This window comes from Impatiens glandulifera, chromosome 7, assembly GCF_907164915.1.
Source record: "Impatiens glandulifera chromosome 7, dImpGla2.1, whole genome shotgun sequence".
Taxonomy (NCBI): Eukaryota; Viridiplantae; Streptophyta; class Magnoliopsida; order Ericales; family Balsaminaceae; genus Impatiens; species Impatiens glandulifera.
Window position 1 is genome coordinate 37442963 of NC_061868.1, and position 22014 is coordinate 37464976.

The window sequence follows — 22014 nt, forward strand, 5'->3', positions numbered from 1 at the left end:
TGAGTAAATTTTAGTCTTTTGGGGAAGGAAGCAGAGGTAGTTGGACACTCTTGATCTTCAGTTGTAGTTGTTGTGGCTAGTAGTGACAAATATGTTGTCAAGGGTCGACAATTCTTTTCATATACTCTAAAAAATAGATAAATGAACCACGCTTAATAGATATAAAAGTACTGAAAATTCAAGTTTTATTTGAACACTTGGCCAAAAATATCATAAACATGGCCATGTTCGGGACCAAAATGTTCCGAACATGGTCAAAATGTAACACCACTCCAATATATAAACATAGAATTGGAATTCATGGGCTTTCTTGTTGAGAAATGATAACACGGTTTGAGATTGTTCAAAAGGCATGACTTGGTGAAGTATGAGAGTAAAACATATATCTAGACAACTTATTTAAAAAATAAAAACACTATCTCTTCAAATTCATGTTCGTGCCATTTCTAGACTTATATAACTGAAAATTCCAAAAAGACTTAGATAAAATAAAATATAAAAAGAAATATGATTTGAGGAATATATATGAAAATGGAACAAATTAGTTTTGGCCAGATTTTGTAAAATCTCCTTTTTTTAGAGGGTTGCAAATTAGTTTAATATTCTCCACTGTAACTCATATTCTTTTTTAGAATTAAAAGAGAACTAAGATAACACTCCACAGTTATAGCCGTCCGCTTAAACTCAAAACGCTTCCAGATTGAATTGAACTCGTGATATTTTGGTCTCTTAAGCTGACTTTTACCACTGGGCTATTTTGGTGGAGTCCACTATAACTCATATCAATTTAAAAGAAAGCACATATAGCTTGTACTTACCAAAACAAAAACCTAAATTTTGAATGTGTGACTAAATGTAGTTTCCAAACGTTTTGTAAATGGATCAAAATATAGAAACAGAAATAAAAATGTTACCAAATGATGCCTCAAGTTCTCAAACATGGTCATGTTTGGGATAAACCTAACTAAAGGTAGATCATGTTCGGAAACTTATCTTGTTTTAGTGTTTTCGATAAACTTGGATGCACTTGTAGGAATCTCATTTTCCTGAAAAGAAACGAAGAGACATAGGATTAGTGACATGTTAGAGTTAATCAAATCATGAATATGTCTATTGAAAGCTTACCATTTCAAACTTGTAAGTTGAATAAGAGACGCAGAAGAAGGAAGAAATCGTCGAAAGAGGAAGAAGTCACCGAAGTCGTGGAAAGAAGAAGAAGTCGCCGAGGTCGTGGAATCGCCGAAATAATAGTCGAAGAAGAATGTCAAAAGGCGATGAAATAATAAATAAAAATACAAAGAGGCAGAAAAAAAAATGATCGCATACCATTTTGTTATTAACCTTGTCAGTTTTTTTTCCATTAATTTAATAAATTTTAAAATAAATCATTTTTATTTTATATTTAACTTTTTATAAAATCTAATTATTATTGTTTTACTTTATTACCTTTTTCACTTGAATATTAGTATTTCTTTTTTAAATAAACAAAAAAAACATATTTTAACAATCAATTTTTCATGAACCTTTTTTTCTTTTCTTTTCTATGTGCTGTCTTTAAATTAATATTAAATTTCTAAATATAATTTATTTATTTTCGTCAAAAGTTAAACATAAAATAAATAAATAAATAATATTTATAATAAAACTTTTAAACATAAACAAACAAAACAAATATAGTTAATAACATAATTTTAAATAAAATATAAATTAACAATTTTTTTAATAGTTCATACAATATTTTTAATAATATATATACACCAAGTTCATAATATTATAGAGTAGTCAAAATTTTATTATTAATAAAATTGTTTATTTTTACTTATATAAGTATTGGTTCTCAGCTTCAATATTTACTCTTATTGAATATTTCATCGAACCTGAATTCACATCATTCGAATAAATTGATTCAAATTTTATATTTGGTTTTCGAATCGAATTTTAAACAAATTTGAATTCAAATACAGTTTCGAATTGATTTTTACTCGAAAATTAAATTAATTATTTTTTTTATTATTTATTTTAATTATATATTTTATTACTTATAAATTATAATAAAAAATTATAAATAATTCATTACATAATATATTAGAAAAATGAATTTCGTTCGAATTTAAATCATTCGAATTCGGTTCGGTTTTAAATTATTAAAAAAAATTTAAAAAGCCCGAACCGCAAATTCGAATAATCTGTAAACTAAAACAATATATATATATATATATATATATACTCTTTCTAATAATAATTTCATTAAAAGAAAAACTAAACATTAGGTTAATAATAATAATGAATCGTGACTGAAATAATGTAAGTAATTAATTTTTATTTTATTTTATTTTATTTTAAAATTAGTATGAACTCTCATTTATTTCAATTTAAATACATTTTTAATGAAAAATAAATTTATAATATTAATTTTTAGAGACTATTTTATCTCTTAACATATTATAGTGAATTAAATAATACAAATAATTCTTTCATGATAAAACTAGAGAAAATGTCTTAAATTAAATTGATTTGTATCGTACCAACCTACCAAATATCTCCATGCATCTGGACATTATAAATGAATTTATTTGTTTCGTTATGTTTGGGCAGAAATATTTGACTATTGCTTCATTTTATCTCGTGGACAAAGACCCGCTTTTCCGGGTCAACCAATTAGTGTGATATCAAATCGCACCCTCAAGAAAATAATCATTTTTAATTAATTGATTTTATCACTCCTTCTTAATGGTTAATTACCAATTCTTTGATGTGCTGTTACTTATTAATCAAATTAAAAAGGTACCATATTATTTATTCATTTATAAATTAAAATATGTGATTAATATTTATATATTATTTTTGTTAAATTTAAATTAATGTCATAAAGTAGTTTAGTAATAAGTATTTTGAAATCACATTCTTAATTTATAATTTAATATAATTAATCTGAATCATTTGAAATAATTTAATTTTTCAGCTTACAATATTTTAAATTTATAATCTATTTTATTCAATTTTCCCAAATCAAATTACCCCCAAATTGATTTATGGACTAATTAATCACGCGATATTCATTATTGATCATCTGCCTACCACTTTCTTGATTTCCCTTTATCATTAAAGACATCACATGGAATGATTGGACAAAAGAAAAGTAAAGGCAAATATATATCCTATTTCTGATTAGGACTTTTTATATTGATTTTTCTTTTAACTTATTTCTCGGTGAATGTTGATTTTGCTTTTGGTAAGGGTTCTTTGGATGATTAGTTGATCTTCATGATCTCTTGGACAATGGTCATGTGTTTTTTGTAATTGTTTGAGCTATTTATTTTCATTTGTTGTTGGTTGTTGAAGGGTTGTCGAACCTCGGAAATTTATTACATCCCTTATCGGATGCATGGTTTTGGTTTGTGTTCGATTGATTTTTTTGTGTGTCTTATTGTAATGAATTGTCATGGAGTATTCCTGTCACATTATTCAGGAAAGTCGAATCTGATATATCGTTTAACAAATAGATTTCAGATAAAAATGACAATGACAAAATTAGGGTTCGACCTAGAAAGTCAAAGCAGTGTGTTTTGTGCCACTTGATCAAAATTTCTTAGTGAGTCAGAAGATTTAATTTGGGATGTTGTAGACAAAGACTTCTATTCATTTGCTTAGTCAACAGTCATAACTCAGACCACACGTCTTCACCAACCACATGAGAGTGAGAAAATAAAACTAATTAAGATAAAGAAAAAAAAACAAAATGCTTAACTAGAACAATTGGATGGACTAGTTGCATGGATTTGATTGACTTTGTCAACAGATTCTTAAATAAAAAAAAAAAAAAAAAAAAAACTTTTTCTGTTTATATTAGAATTGATGATCACAAAAAGAGTATGACTTTAATGGTTTTGCACGATGTTTATATATTTAGTAATAAACCGATCGAGATGAAGAGCTTGGTAGATATGTTGAAAAAGATCGAGTGATTTTGGTGTTTTCTATGATGATTTAATGGTTGAAAGTTTTTATTATAAACACATTTAGGTGACCATTTTATTTTTGTAAATAATTTGGGTGAGAAAACTCGAATTTATAATTTTATTTAGATGATCCTTTTGCATTAATGTGAATAAATGAAATTATTGCATCCTTTCAAAAACAAAACAAAAAAAAAAAGTTTTCTAGGGTTTGTGGTTGTCATGATTGGTTGGGTAAAACACTCTTGTTTTTCTATTCCAAAATTTATTTGAAAGAACATTTTAAAGGGAAAATAAAAATAAAATGTTTAATTAGTGAATTTACGCCCTAAGAACATTTATCAAAAAATTATTGAGATCTTTGAAATAATATTAAAAATAAACGTGGCCACAAGGGGGTTAAACACACAACTCGGAAACACACTTAATCATTAATCAGGCGTAAAACTTATAATCTTATTTAGATGAACTCAGGACCTCTCAATAAGTCTGTGGATATATATCTTTTATTGCCGTTAGATCAGAAGAAGGATTTTTGAAATAATATTAGTGTTTACCCATACAAGTATTAAATTAATAAATAAATATATTAACAACTTGAATCATCAGCTGCCTCTACAATATATGACGTGCGGAATGACTGAGAATTAATGTAAGAAATATGCAAATAGTCTATGAAATCTTATCATTTTATTATTAACTAGTGTAGATAAATGAATCATAATTAGTATTCAATCAAAGAAATCAAATCTAACTAGTTTACTTAATTGAGATGCTAATTAAGGGATTAACGTGTCTCTATTTAGGTTCACTAATTAAGAAAAACCCTAACTAAGTAAAATATTAAGACAACTTGATTATTAAATCCATGGATTTTGATTATATATTAATTGAACCATGATCTTTTGATTCGGTGACTTCATATGTTACTAACAAGATCTAATTAATTATGTTTCTTGTAAAATGTGATCATTTGTTTTCTTGGGAGAGGGGGGATTAGCAAAAATACAAGCCTAATTAATGGTCAAAAGTAAGACACAATTAGAATTCCATCTGGTAGTGGAAATATTACTCAAAACATAGCATCACAAAATCATTATTTCTTTTATTTCATTTTTTTCACACACACACACACACACAAAAATCATCAATAACATCATTGCTAGTCTAGTAAATTATATGTGCCTCCTCATCTTCTCGAGGTCGAATGTGATGCCATTCTTGGTCTCGACCTTTTGAGAATCATGGAGTGGATAGGGTAGGTTTGCATTATTGATGGAAAGTGATTCATTCTCAATAATTTTTGGATTAATCTTGTAGTATAAGAGAAATTTTAAAATCTTTAATAACAAGAAAAAGTCGATCCGGGTAATAATGAATATAGTTCTCGTCTCCTCTTGCTCAAACTTCTTTTGGTTCTTTAGTCTCTTCTGCATAGTGTATAATGGATCTTAAAGATGAGATCATTGGACACTAATTTGTCATTCGATTTAGTTAGTTTTCAATCTCAATTTCTTATGTCTTGGTGTTTCACGAAACCTTTATTTTTCTTATATAGTTTTTCTATAGACTTGTTTTTCAGAATTTTCAATATATGATATTGTTTCACAAAAAAAAATTGTATCTTGGGAATCACTATAATACAACGAATTAAAAGAAATGCATAATCGAACACAACGACAATAATATGTCTCTTTATATTAACAAAGTTCTTGTAGAAGAATCAAAGTTTATTATCAAAGTTTATTCTCTAAATAAAACTAGCACGATATAATAATTATCTTATATAATATTGTTTCCATTTATTTAAACTAGTGGGTTAAGAATTTTGATTCTTATTTGTTCCAAATAAAATTAAATATTTCAAAATGATTAGTAAAAAATCATAAAATCTGATTTGGACAAGCCAAATGGATGTTATTTAATTATTGGTTGCATTAGAAAAACAGTCAGTCAACTTGGTCTGCATTAATTGAATAAATAAGTATTTGTTACTTAGGACTTTTAATCAAAGGCTACATATATTAACTATTAGTAATGAACAAGTGATTATAAATAAGTCGTTATTAAATAAGTTATTAATATATTAAATTAAGTAATTAGTTTATATATATAAATCATCCTCCATTATTTTATTAAAAAGAACAATACACACTTAATTCATACAAAAACAAATTATTTGCTTTCACATTTTATATTATCTTTAATTTTTATCTTTGATAATGTGACGACCCTTCCGAGAAATACAAAAACATTTTCCCCATGGAGTACATATACCTTTATAAAAAGGAGCACAGCGAACAGGACAATATATCTTACACCAACTTATAAGGGACTCTTTTGGTTCATTAGATGTCGATGACAATGTTGTTGTACCTAATATAGATTAAAAAAAACATAAATACTCAATTAAAATAAGATAAGAAAAATTAAATAATAAAAATATTAATAAGTTAATATATTAACCTGACGTAATAATATAAAATATGAAAATCGTATAAACAAAAGTTTTCTTCATATTTCCTGCACAAACTCAATAATTTCAAATATAGTATAGATATATTTGTACCCCATATATATATATATATATATATATATATATATATATATTCACAAAATCTAAAGATTTATTATTATTATATGTGTTATTAATGCATAAGGAAACAAATCCTTAAAGAGGATTTAACAAATCCTTAAAGAGGATTTAAAAAGTAATAATTTAATTTTAGATAATTATACTATAAATAGTGATTTTTAATATATCTATGGTATTTATTTTAATCTAAATTACTTCATTAATATATATATATATATATATATATATATATATATATATATATATATATATATATATATATATATATAATATAAACTAAATTCCATGTAATATAATTTAAATTTATGTATATATATTTTTAATAATTTTTGGAATATATTTGTTATAACGATATTTCCTTTTATTAACTTGTTTTTTAAGATTACATGAATATAATATTTTGATATTTTATATTTTATACAAATGAGATAAAGACGTAATATTCACAAAATTCTTTTTTAAAATTACATGAATATAATATTTTGATATTTTATACAAATGAGATAGAGATGTAATATTCACAAAATTTTAAATTTAATTTAAAAATTAAATGTCATTGATTTAATTCTTAATAAAAAAAAATTAATGATAGTAAAATTATAACTACTAGAAAAATCCATATGCGATGCATACGGATAAAAATATATTATTACAACGTCCCACGTTCATCAAATTTGGTGTTGAAATAAAAATATAAAGTGTTATTAACCTAGTTGGTTAAAAAGCTGTATTTGTTTTGTTGAGTTGCGAGTTCGAAACATACCTATAGCATTTTTATTTTATTTTTAACTGTTTTAAGTTTATGTACGGGTCAACCTAGAATCCGACTCAAGTATCCATTTACTCTCACATATATATCCAAATTAACCACATCTCGACCCGACAATTCGGACACTTTCAATATATATAAGATGCAAATAATTAACAACAAAGTCAATCTGATCTGTAGTAGCAAAGCTTTGAGTTCATATAATAGTTGTTTGCATAAAATTTATAATACAATATTCTTTATGTTCAAATATTTGTTATCTTATTACAAAAATACACAAGGTGTCAACAATAACTCGTTGTTAATATATATATATAATCAGTTTTTGTAATAATTAATCAAATTCAATCAAAATTATGATAGAGTAGTTGGAGAAAACAAATTAAGATTTGAATAGTTTTATTCATGTCAATTGAATTAGTGTGGTTGTCTTATTATCTCTAACAAGTTGATCGAGATTCAATTTTAGTTTGAAATATTATAATATGCATTATATCGTGTCGATTAAATAGAGACTTGATATTGACATGGATAGCTTATTGATGGCATTCAATTAGAAGACAAGTTGGTCATTAAGTTGAAAATAATAAGAAGATTAAGTTGAAATTGGAGAATTTCAAGGAAAAAAAAATAGGCAAAAGGAAACTTCACATAGAGTTAGTTATATGAGAAATTATACATGCAGCACCAACCTCATTTGGTAAGAAAGATAAAATATTTTTTTCTTTCTTGTATTTTTTTAAAGATATATTTTCTCTTTCTTACTAAATGAGATAAGTGTTGTATGAGTGTGCTATATATATCATTTCTCGTATTCTTCCCTCTTACACAATGTTATTATTATTTTGTAAAAATATTAAAATTTTAATTTATTAATTGTAAAAAAAATTATTATCCACAGATGCATTAAAGACTATATACAAAAAAATTTGTTAGCAAATTATGTAAAAATATATTGTCATTAAATTTTATCAACAATTTTATATTTTCATCGTGTAAGGCACTCTTAATGGATGCAAGATGGAAAATTGTCGATAAAAATCATTCAGGTCATTAAAGACTAATAATAAAGATAATTTTTGCCGTTCTTATATTGTAAATTTTTTAACAAATAGTATTAATGTTTGTCATCGATAAAGCTCTCTTTTATATTATTGAAAAATATAAAATAAATAAAGCTGCAAAGAATATAATGTATAACTACATAACTTATGCATCGGTTCTTTAACGGGATTATTAAAAGTCAAATTAAACATGTGAGAATTAACTATCAAATTATCCTTCATCTTGAGAATTAACCATAGAGGTTATTCTTCATATTTTTTTTGTAATAACTACGGAGTGAAAGAGCATTGGATTCTTTTGCCCTAGTTTTGTTTTCTTTGATGAATTTTTTGAACTTTTTAATTTGTTTGTCCATTACAAATGTTGATGTTTTGTTCTTGTTGTGAAGTCGACCAAACTCAAATATTGTTGATGATTTATTTATTTGTCTTTGAGTTATTTATTTGTTCTGATAATAACTTTATCGGGGTCTTTTAATAAAACAATATTAACATTCAAGGTATTTTCAAATGATTAGTTTTGCTCAATTTAATTATTTTTTTTGTAACTTAACCATATTGATTGAAATAGAGATGATGTATGATGTTAATTACAGCTCTAAAATAAGCTCACCTTTCTAGGGGCATCCTTATGATCTCCTCATTCCAAATGAACAGAACTTATATATATATAGTTTAACTTCAAATTCTAGGTCAAACCATATATATAACCTTAGGTTTTCATTCCAAATGAAACCTAAGGTTAACAAGGATGCCCTATAAATTAAATTAAATTTATATGGTTTAAGTTATATTTAATTTTGAAAAAATATTTGAATTTTAATATCAATTCAAATTCAATTTTAATGTGATAGCTAGATTCATGTTATTTTATTTGATAAGAATAAAAAAAATATGAGATCATATTTATTCAATAGCTTAATATTGTCAGTCAAATTTTCTAATTTTGATTATTCAAACTATATACAATCTGATTCATCAATAAAATGGTTTAGATTTTGAATTTGAAAATTTTAGTTTCAATTTCTATGGATTGAGAAATGATCGATTTATGCATTCGTTATTTAAAAAATGAGAAATGACATAGGAGTCTTATAATGCTGCTGATGTGCCGTTGACTACTGGCTTTGTTTTTTTAGGGAGTTGACCTTTTACAGATTTCTTCATCAAATGAGAAACCATAGAGATCCCATCTCTTAATTTGTTGACTCTAGCTACATGTTGAATATAATGTTTTTTTATTCTTAAATTAGTTAAGGAATCATCAATATCAATGTGTTTGAAAGATTAAAACTAAGATATTATCTAACTTGGGAAATTATATTTTAGATTGCGTAAGCTTAAAAAACTTATTAAGTTTTCATTTCAAGTACTAAATGTGGAGAAGCAATTTAAGTTTATTCAATAGAAATGTTGGGAAACTGAGAGTAAAATTATATTCGGTTTCTGAATTTTCAATGAATATGTTTGAAAACAATTATGAGTTAGAGTTGAAATTAGAGTTCAATTTAGATAAATTGAAAACGATAAATAATTTATGTATATTATGACTAAGGTGATATAAAAAAATATAATTGGAAGAGATACAGCTAAATTGAAATAACTTTTTAGTTTATATATATATTTATTACATTTTTTTTCTGATTATTCCTTTTAAACTACTATTATGTAGGGTACAAGTAATGATGGGTTAAAATTTTCAATAAATCCAAAATTCCAAATTTATGTTGTCATTGGGCCAAAAGAAACCCAAATTTATTATTTTGGGTAGAAACCCAAAGGAAAGATTCTGATATTAAACATTTAAACCAAATCAATTTATGTTATTATTGGGCCAAATGAAACCCAAATTAATTATTTTGGGTAGACATTAGGTTTGATTCTGTTCGGAGTTTTTGGACAATTTAATTTAAATAGTTTTTTAGTTTTAAACTAGTAAAATTGAGATTTATTTAAAATAATTGGTTAGTTATAAACTAGTAAAATTAACTTTTGAAAGAGTTTAATTTGAAAAAATATTAATTATATATTATTATTAATAATTAAGTATTTTATACATTAATCATTTTTAAATTTTTATATATTTAAATATAAAATTAATTAAAAATAATAAAATTATTAATAATACTATAAAAAAATTATTTATATATTTATTTGAATAAATAATAACTTTTTGAAATTTTTAAATATAATTATTTTAACTTAAAATGATATAAAATTGTAAAATCGAAAGTATTTATAAACTTGTAAAATTTTATTATCGTAAAAATTTATATATTTAAAGTTTACCTAAAATCATAGTCTTTAGAGTTATCTGAAAATTTTAACTAAACAATTTATTGAGGTATGTATAAAAATGACTAAAAGATTATCCTATTATTAAACAATGATCCTAATTTTATTTTTTAACACATTGTTTTTGGAATTTTATCTTTGGAAAATGTTTATGAATAAAGTATAGTTTTTCAACAAGCAGTACTAGTGACTAGTATAACAAATAAATAGATAGAACAATTATGAACAGATGAAATTTGTTTTTGTAGGTTTGTCATTCTAATTACAATATACCCATTACAAAAAAAAAACAGTATGAAAAATAACCTAAATCATATATATATCTCTTACAACAGACTGTTCATGTTTCAAGATCAATCATTGACAAATGCACTATAACCCACAATGATTCTCCTCCATTTTCCAAAATCCAAAAACTGCAATATATTATACATATGGAGGGGAGGTTATACGATCAAAATCTTCTACCTTCTTCCTAGCTTTTACGAGTTTATTTCGCATCTAGATTTGGTATGAATCCTTTGGCATGTTGGCTCTCCAATTCTAAGGCCATCATAGATTTCTGTCTTTGATATTTGTTTCTCTTGGCAGCTAGAGCTGAAGATAGAAAACCGTAAAGAAAATCATGAAAATGTGACGAGAAATCAAATACTATGTACGCAAATAAAATGATTCGGTACTTACAAGCCAGTTCGTGAGGGAGACTAAAGTCATAGTCATTGCGACGTCTTCTGATGTATACGATGGTTCCCAACAAAATAAGGCAAAATAAGAAGACGGATGAGATGGCGACTCCGATTTTCCCAGCTGTGGATAAGCCTTGTTTTCCCCATAATAGTGGGCAATCTTTTAAAGGAGGTACGCCACACAAGTCTTTGTTACCGGTTAAACTGTAAGGGGATACCAATTATGTTATGTTACATATATGGTTGAGAATTTAATTATTTGTTAAATAAATCTTATGATTTTTATTTCTACACTAGTTCTCAAAAGTCAAAACTAATAGGAATTTTAAAATGGGGTACCAGATGGATTACTGGATGATTTAGAATTTTCACTTTTTAGGCCTAGTTGTGCATTTCCTTTGGGCTTAATAAATTAAATGTAAATTAATAAAACTTCATTATAAAGAATGCACATGGGCTTTCATCATGCATTTAAGCCCTAAACAATGGGCTTATAACTTATTTTGTAAAATGAAAACCTATCAAGATTTGAAAAGAAAATGGGGGATTTTGTCTCCTAGATCTCATGAATTTCAATACTTCATTAAGGCTCTCATATAGGAAGAAATAGTCCAACTGACAAACATGATTTTGAGTTCAATTATCAAAACATTTTTATTTTAGCATTGGAGAATAGTACGACACAACACGATGACACTTATTTCAACTTAAGTCGTTTTAAGTGAAAATCGAATATGCGATCTTCAATTTCATAAGAATCACTGTCCTATGAAGTCATCCTCTAAGCTATAATGGTGTCAAAAATTTCAATAAAGATGTTTGAAATTCACTATTTTCAAAGATGAAAAATGCTAGTGTGTTTGGAAAGTTGATTAAAGAAAACAAAAGAGTGATGAATGATGCTTACTCAATAACTCCACCATGAACACCCACAGAATAAAGATCCTCCGGCACTCTTCCTTCTAGCAAATTATCATTCAAAAGTCTGTCACAAGAGAATTTAACCCATTTCAACATTGATCATAGCACTATAGTAAACATAATTCAGAACTCATCCAGAGAAAATACTTAAACTACTCACACAAGCTGCAGATTAGTAGAAGAAAGGCTATCTGGTATTGACCCTGTAAACTTATTCTTCGACAAATCCCTACATTCATTACCATCATAAGCAAATTAGTGAAACCCAAATGATCAGTCAGTAACTAAATATCAAGAAAGAAAGCTGCTTACAACTTCATAAGGGCCTTATGACCAAGATCCGATGGTAAACTTCCTCCCAAAGTGTTAGAGCTTAGATTCCTAACATAACAAGTACCACATCAACTTCATAACATATATAGGATCCATGCAGCATTTTCTGGGTTTGGATCTGATCTGATCTCATCTAGTCCAGACCCAAAAAGTGTTTTCAATAAAACTTACGATTCCATTGGATTGTATACTTACAAGCTTACCAAGTCAGACAATAAGCCTATTCTATCGCTTATAAACCCTCCTTTCAACCCTTGACTACCAACATCTCTGCAACCAAATCCAATACCCTAATAAGATAATGGAAGAAGAAGATGATGGAGAGAAAAAAGAACAAAACGCACTCACATGTGAGAGATGGAAACAAGTCCAGAAGATTTGTTGTTAGAAGGATGACAAGTGACACCTTCCCAAGCATCCCACATAGGTGGAGCGCAAGGATCACCATTCCAACCCATTCTATCAGGTACATTCAGTGAATCTTTTAACGCTCTCATTGCAACCACTGCGAAATCGAAATCAAAATCAATTGAATCATAATCGTTATTCTTCATTTACCTCTTCTACAAAATGATTTGCAGAGGAGAGAAAGATGTACCTTGATCCTTAGGAGTGGAAATATCGGCAGGAACAATCGCGTAATTCTCAAGCCCGCATAGTAATGGCGCTCCGGTGACCGGAATAAGTTGAATATTCAAAGTTGTGCTTGTTAAATTCCGGGCAATGTAATGCCAACTAAAGGCAGCAAAGCTTCCGACGTGCTGAATTATATCAATCCTTGTCAAATTGTTTCCGTTTATCACAACATCGAAAACTCTCTGGCCCTGTTTCGTTACAGTTTCGTCGATTTCAGCGAAATGTAGCCAAACTAGATAGTCCGATTTTGCGTCCACAGGTAATTCGTAATCGATCACTCCGTTTTCTACGGTAGATACAGCGGTTTGGTAAAGTTTCATAGGGAAATAGTTCGGACTCTGGTCAGCATTCACTATAGCTTTCTTTGTAGCGATTGTGTGGATTCCCTTACCACCAGGAGACCGATATTGCTCATCGGATTGCCAGGAACGGCTTAAGAAATCAGTATCGTTGCTGAATCCCGGTCCCCAATTATCTGAGCCGCAAGTCAATCTTCCATAATTAACCAGAATCGAATTGTTTCCAATCGTGGCTGAGTCATAAGACGCGGTATCAACCTGAACAACCTCAAGCGACGAAATCACCGGCGAATCTGTAGCTATACTGTAAAAGCAAACATCAGCTTCTCCATCTGTAACGAACGCGAATAGATCGGAATAAGCACCGGATGAAGCGATCTCCTCCGTCCACGGCGATCGCCAACTGAAAACCAACGTTGCTTCAACAGATACATCGAAACTCGGCGACTGAGACTTACCGTCGTAATTGTCGTAAACGGTGAATGTCCGTATGAAATAACGACCGTCGGGAACCGGAACGACGTAACAGTTCTTTTTACCAGATGAAATTGGGAAGAAACGAAGCGTTTTCTCTTGTGATTGTTGAAAGTGAAGCGGTTCGGAGACTAGGCCGTTGGAACCTCCGGTGTAGAAACGATCGGATATCCATGTTGAGTTGAAGTTATCGGTTGAATTAATCGGACTTCCACAATCAATACGGTAAACGACGTCTGCAATGATGGAAATGAGACAGTTAGTGTCAGTTATAAAGAATCCATAGCATAAACAATGAAGAACTTACCGGAGGAAGATATAGCCGGGATGATAATGAGAATCAAATGGAATAGAATGAGAAATGACATGATGATTTGCCGCCGGCGATTGTCAGTAGTCTGCAAATGGACAAAGGTATTACAGTCTGAAGCTTTAGTAGAATTGAAAATGGCGATTGGAGGAGAGAGAGAGAGAGAGAGGAGAGAGAAACCGTAACAGAGGCGTGATTAGCGGTAGAGGGAAAGGAAGAATAAACGAACTGATGAAGATAGAATTGGGGTAATTTCTAAGTCAAGATTATTTGAAAACATTAGAAATTTATAAGGTCTTTATTATCAAATATTAAGGTAATTTATTGTGTCAATGAAATTTTATTTCATTTTGATACTTTAAATCAATTGAATTCTAACCAATAATGGCTATATATATTTATATATATATATATATATATATAAATTCAATTGATTCAATTATACTTTATATCAATTGAATTTATTACATTTTAATGGATTATTAAAATTTGTGTTGGTAAAAAATTAATATAAACTAAAATATATTCAAGATCGTGATTTATTTAGAAAATAATTTGTGTCATTATTTAAACACTAAATAATAAAAACAAATATTATACTAGTATATGGATTATAAATCATAGTTTAGAAAAAAAAATTATATGATGTGAAAAAAAAAATACTTTAATTTTAATTGTTTTATTGAGATCTTAATTTTAATAAATTAATAGTTTTTGAAAAAATATTAAGCTATTAGAATTTTGTCTGAAATGTAAAATATCTTAAATTAAAATATGATTCTATAATTATAGAATGAGTTACTACTTAAATAAATAAAATGTCTTTTTCGTTAAATATGAATAAACTGAGAGTAAGCTGAATCAGTTTCTTAAAATCAAATTTCGATTCGGTTTAATTGTTTATAAGATCGGTTAAGTCACTAAATCAATTTAATAGTGAAATAATTGAAAGAAAATTATTTATATATAATACAATAAACTAAAAATAATATATATATATATATAATAAATTATGTATGTTTATTTTTTAAATTACTAAAATGTAAATTAACTATTTAACTTTATAAAAATTTAGAATATTAAATAAATCAAGACGAGTTGAAGAAGAAAAAATTATTTTATATGTAAAATAATAAATATATGTGTCAACCTTGATTGGTTTTACATTTGATTTTGCTTAATAACATGCATTATATAACATTACAATTGTTATAAAATGTTGTCCAAAATAATCAATTTGTTGATATCACACTTAAACTAACTAAATTTAGTCTTTTATCTTGCTAGAAGTAAACTTAGAAAATATGTCATTTCCAGAGGACATATTATTTTCAAACAAAGCATAATGACTAATGTATTTAATATCAAGACTTAAAGTTTATATTTTATAAACTATGTGAAATGTTTTAATTATAATATATATTCTTTTTAATAAGGATATTAAATTTAATTTAAATAATATCAATGTTGGGTGCTTGTTATTTATTAACTTTTTAGATATTTTGATATGTATTGGTTATTTTTCACCATAATAATTTTAGTTTATAATAGTATAATGAGTTACGTTTTAGTTGGGTGGAATAGCATAAACCTCATTATAAATTTTAAATAGTTTATAATGTTCCTGAATATCTAACATATATAGTTGTCCACTCCTAATATTTATTAATATAAAAATTAATTTCATAATATTTTATATTAAAATATACACCTTTATTTAATTAAGAATAATATGTTTAAAGTATATTTTAAATTAACAGGTTTTACAGACAGTTTCAACTTTGAAGTTTGAACATCCACACAATATTTTCATACCTAAACTTTATAGTCAAAATATTATTTATCTTTTTTAAAAGAAAAGACACAATTTCAAATAAATAAATTAAAAGAGATAAAGGAAAATAGTATAAAGTGGTCCAATTTTTATTTTTTTCATTTTTGTCTCCATAAATTTTGTTTTTATCTTGTTCTCAAACTTTCCAAATCAATAGAAAATGTTTTTGACATAATTTCATATATCTAGGATATATTGCATTTATTTCAAAAAAAAAAGACTAAATAAAAAAATAATAAAATGTGAATAATATAATCAAAATTAAGATAGAGATATAAATATTTGAATGGATCATCCTTGGGTAAATATAAATATTTGTTGCCTGAACTGAGAGAGTTTGATTTTCTGCTTGCTCCTATCATAATTTTAAAAATTAAAATAAGTTTTTTTTTTTAATTTTGTTTTTGTTAGAAAAGTCACTTAATATTCAAAATAAATTATGCCTCTGTATTAAATGTGACTAGATTAAAAGTAATTATAAAATCTGTGGGAATAAAAGGAATTTGGTTTTGATGGGTACAATTTTAAAAATGAGAAAAGTATAAGGGGGCAAAATATAAATATTACTTTTCACAAAATATATATAATTGAAATAAAAGATTATTGATTATATTTGTCCAGTCATTAATAAATTTGGGATTCTTATCGGTCAAAATTCTTATTTATAACCGTTTATTAAAATAAATTTTCGTTTTTTATAACTTTAACCATAAAAAGTCCTAAATTGTGAGGTTTGAAATAAGAGATTTGAAATCTGAATTACCCTAACAAAGAGTTTAATTTGACAATTTGGTCTTGATAAATATATTGTCCTTCATTATTTTTAAGTATTTATGTCTATAAAAAAATGAACAACACGAATTGAGGCGATCTTAGTTGCATATGAAGTGGCCTCGACTTTTGAAAAGAAATCTTAGAAGACTTAAAAAAAAAAAAAATGTAATAATGTGGATTAGTCATATCTTATTGAGATTGTTGAAGATTATGGATTTTGGTTTTAATGGAACCAGTTGATTAGGCTTGCATTTTGAAACCAAAAATCTCTATATTATAGACTATAGTCAAATAAGAATTCCCTAGAATTCCTTATGATAAGATACTTTTCTTTTTATGTAATGTCTATTATGTACATATGATATATGACATTAATTGAAAATACCTGAATTTATAATTGTAATAGTGTGGACAAAAAATGTCTTGAAAATATTTATATATTTTTGTAAAATATTTTATTTGAATATTAATTTAGATTATATAATTTTCTGAAAAACAATTTAATTATATATATATATATATATATATATATATATATATATATTTATAGATGTTTTCTCATTTAAACTTATTCTAGCTTCAATTCCAGATGTTTTTTAAATAAACACAAATATGAATATTTTTTATTTAAATATATTAAGGTTTATTTGATAACTAGAGTTGAATCAAATCCCCTTTGAAACTAATTATGGTGGCTCGTCTTAAAAGCTTTGATGGAAGTAGCTATGGAACTTATTAACATGTTACAAACATATCAAATCTTTTTCGGTGAAATATGTACATTAAAAAAAAAGTAATATTACGGTAAATCGTATATATAACAAGGATGTGAAATTGATACCTCACTTATTTTTGCATTGAAATGACTAATATCTTGAGTATTTTTGGTGTATTATTGGGATTCGTGATGCCTGAGTTTTTGAATAGTTACTGAAAAATTTGGATGGAAAATACTGGTATGGAGCGATGTTTAAACCTACATATTTGACTTACCATCTCGATAATTTTCTGATGCACTCTCTAATTTGAGAGAAATCGTCGATATGTATTGTTCATAATACTATTATTATGACATTTTCTAAGATTTGTTTTAAAAAATTGGTCATTTGTCTTGAAACCTACGAGTTTGATAACATCTGTTAAACAACGTTATTTTATTTATTTATTCTGTGATTTTTTTTTGTCGTAACTTTTTTTTTTGCTACAAAATAATGAATTTCAATAGACAAATATAATTAGATGTTCTTTATTCAACTTATTTCAGGGAAGTTTGATTCAGCTTATTCATTTAAAAATTGCGTTTAAAAGTAAAATATATTAGATTATAATTTTTTTATGTTAACTTATTACACAAGATTACAGATTATCACGTAAACGTTAAACGCAAACTCTAAATCAAACATACCTACTGAATAAATTTCTCTAATTAAGCGGATTGAAACGGTTAAACTTCACAATTCATTCATACGATCTTTCACATGATCTATGATGTTGGGATACGTATCCGATGGCACAATTTTTTGAAATCTATATAGACACAATCTTGTTCTTAAAGTTTGTACTTTAAAAAAACTTATATTTCTTACCAAACAAAAAATTATTTGGAATTAATTAATTGTAGTTGATTTTGTGGTTGATAATACTATATTGAAATAAATATTGGAAACGTTTTGATATTTACATTAACCATTTAAAAGTCTCATCATGTGAAAGTATTCACACTCATTTTCCTCTTTCTTTCTTTCTTTTATTGATAATCCAATACATAATGCACTAATGACATCAAAAATCAAGACTTTGTCAATGAAAATTTGTTTCTAAAGGCTAATACAGAAAATAGATTGATTAATAGTCTCATATTTAATTGAACATTTTATTGACTTCAATCATCTTTATTTTAATAAATTTTAGTATCTTTAAAAAAATGCTTATAATGTTACAAGTTAATTGACTAGTGAAATACATACGAATAATGAATGTGATGATTATGAAATCAAATGAGTTATTATCCGATAAATAATCAAATCATGATTATGGAATGGAAATGAAGGTTTAGACCTTTATTGACTTAGGTTATTTTAGTTTTTTTTTATTGGATTTAAAAAATATATTGTTTGATGAAAATTTTGATAATTTAAATTCTAAATTAATTAATTACGAAGTTATTCTGTCTTTTTTATTGAGATATTGTTTATATGATTTTGTAGTCACAAGCTTTGTTATTAATTGTATCTTGTTTAATTTATAAGGGATATTGTCAAAAACCTGATTTGTATTGATTTGGGTTTTTATAATATCTAAAAAAAAAAGAATTTAGAATTTTTGAATACAATCATTGTTAACTAAATAGATGAGATTTTATTTATTTTGACAATTTTTATTTTTGAAGTTTATCCCGTTTTAATTTGTACTATCTAAATTAAGCAGTATAATAAGATTTTATTTTTATTTTCATCGTATTTACAAAAAAATCATAATAAAATGATGTTTGAAATGAGATTTTGCATTTTGAAACATAAATTAGTATGTTTCTAATTTGGTCATTCCCATTTCTTTAAAATGAATAGAGAATAATATGAATATTAAAAGAAAAAAATTAATAATTGTAAAGCACAAGAGTCTTCTTCATTATTTGATAGTAGTGTAAGTCTAAATTTAATAAATATGAAAATCAAAAGATCAAAGAAACTATTATTGTGTTTAAAAAGAAATGATAATAAAAAAAATAGTGGAAAAAATAGAGAGGGGATCCCAATGGTATTAATTTAATTACATAGAAGTGAGTGGCCCTTAACTTACAAGGAAAGGACTCATTGCCCGAAGTGGCACCCATGCCAATGCCACGATTTCAATTTTCAACCAAAGTCAAATTTCCATTTATTAGACAAAAATAACATGTTTTCTTGAATAATTTATAACAACAATAATATTTGACAATTTAGATCTTTACAACCATTCTAATCTAATTATTGCTTATTTATTTCTTGGGATGGGTAACATTCATTTGATAATTTCAATTCAAATATTAGATTTATGAATTGAATAGTTTGGTTCAGAATTCATTCCATTTAAAAACAAAAGATTGGATATTGTTGGATGAAAGCATATATATATTAGCTTGATCATAATTATTTTATTAATACAGTTACATATATAATAATATGAAAGACTTTTAACTCTCTTTTTCAATAGAAAATAATAATAATATTATTATGAAAATGAGGAAAATTGGTCATCTGAGGCTTAGAACTTGTTTGATGTTGGGTTATTTGAAATTTTGTTTTTAAATATTGTTTGATTAAAAAATTGTTATTGGAGTTTTTGTGTTGTTTTAGTTATTATAATATCTTTTAATATTTAAAATTTAAATTTATTAAAAAATATAAAAATATTTTAATATTCTGATTAGATAAATGAAAGAATTTAATAATTAAGAAAAATAAGATGTCAAATTTTGATACTTTATGTAATAGCTTAGCTCATTGATAATGGTTAAGAAGACACTCATTAGTCCAGCCCTTATTACTCGACTATGCCACAGAATAGGTTTCGTTTAACAATGAAAATGAAAGTAATATATGAACGATAAAATCGTATACATACATGGAAGTATACAAAATCACTCAAATGTTAACTAAAATCGGGGAAGAGCCCGACAGACAAATTAATAGGAAGTCGACAGTTTCTTTCTTAATTTAGCTGTCTTTGTGAGCCCACTAATGTGGCAAATGATGTTTTTGTAGCTGTAAAATTATGTTTTAGTTTTTAGTGATAACATGTGTTAGCGATCTTTTTAATGATGTTTGAGGAATATTTTATAACTCATGACATAATATTTGAACTTAACTGTTTAATGGGTTGAGATAATCACGATTATATAATTTATTGAAATGATTAAATTTTATAAATTAGAGTTAGGAGGGAATGGAACTCAGAGTATTGTTTAAAAAAATATAACACTGGCCAATAAACAACTAATAATCAATATAATTATTTATTTTTAATGAGTTAAGATATATATTAACATATAAAATAATAGAAAATAAATTATGGGCTACAGCAGTACAGCCCATGGAAATGAAATCATTATTCTAATTTAATATAATATATATATTTTTAGTGTGACCATATTTCTATGGATTATATTTTTTTTGAGAAATGATTAGGTGAGGGAATTTGGTAAGGGAATTTGGTGAGGGAATGATGTGGCATAATCTTATTCGCTGAAAAAATCAAATAATTTCTCTCTTTTCTCTCCTTCCTCTGACTTTTACATTTTCCAACCAATGAAGGTGATGCCACGTCATTCCCTCACCAAATTCCCTCACCAAATTCCCTCACTAAATTCCCTCACTCTATCCCTCCTCATTTTTTTTATATATATAGAGAAAAAGACCCGAGCAAGTTTTGTTCTCAATATGTGGACACATAATAACATAATTAAAAGTTTTGTATGATTCAATTTCATGTCAAATTAATTCAAAATTTTCCTTTGAAGAGACCCAATTGATTTGAATGGGCTCCTCTGAACATTAATAGTCCATAGTTGTGGTTGTTGGGTAGCCCAATTATGATTAGGATGACTTTATCCATCGATAGCCCAAGCCCTATGTTTTTTTTTGGTTTAAAATAAGTCAAATGTTAATATATTGTCTATTAAATTAAGAGTAATTATGTATGAGATTTTATGTATTTTTTTTTTATTGGATTGAAAATTTAATATGAATTTTTTTTATTATATTTATGGAATGACGTACTTTTTTTACAAAAATAAAATTCCTTAAAAGAAATTCTGACGTTATTGTTACTCTAAAAACAAATAATTATACACGGAAAACGGAAAAAATGTCATTAAAATGATAAATAATAATAATGCAATGTTATAATAAGCTAGGAAAAATGTTATAAATGTTTTGACGAAAACTTCACTTACATCTCTAAGAATGATTGATCGAGATTTCTCCCATGAATATACTAAAGCTTTCAGTTTTATAGTTCGAAGACCCAATTGATTTGAATGGACTTCTACTCAACATTTATTTTTTATTTTTTTATTTTTTATTTTTT

General features: G+C 26.1%; 1 protein-coding gene across 1 annotated transcript; it reads right to left on the reverse strand.

The window, feature by feature from the left end:
- Positions 1-10973: 10973 nt before the first annotated feature.
- On the reverse strand, positions 10974-14535 carry LOC124945706 (receptor-like protein 4). Its single transcript, XM_047486186.1, has 9 exons — positions 14337-14535; positions 13219-14265; positions 12969-13125; positions 12816-12890; positions 12600-12668; positions 12448-12516; positions 12274-12351; positions 11365-11570; positions 10974-11277 (listed from the first exon to the last, which is right to left on the reverse strand). The coding sequence occupies exons 1-9, from the start codon at positions 14395-14397 to the stop codon at positions 11171-11173; spliced, it is 1869 nt and encodes a 622-aa protein (XP_047342142.1). The 5' UTR covers positions 14398-14535; the 3' UTR covers positions 10974-11170.
- Positions 14536-22014: the final 7479 nt, after the last annotated feature.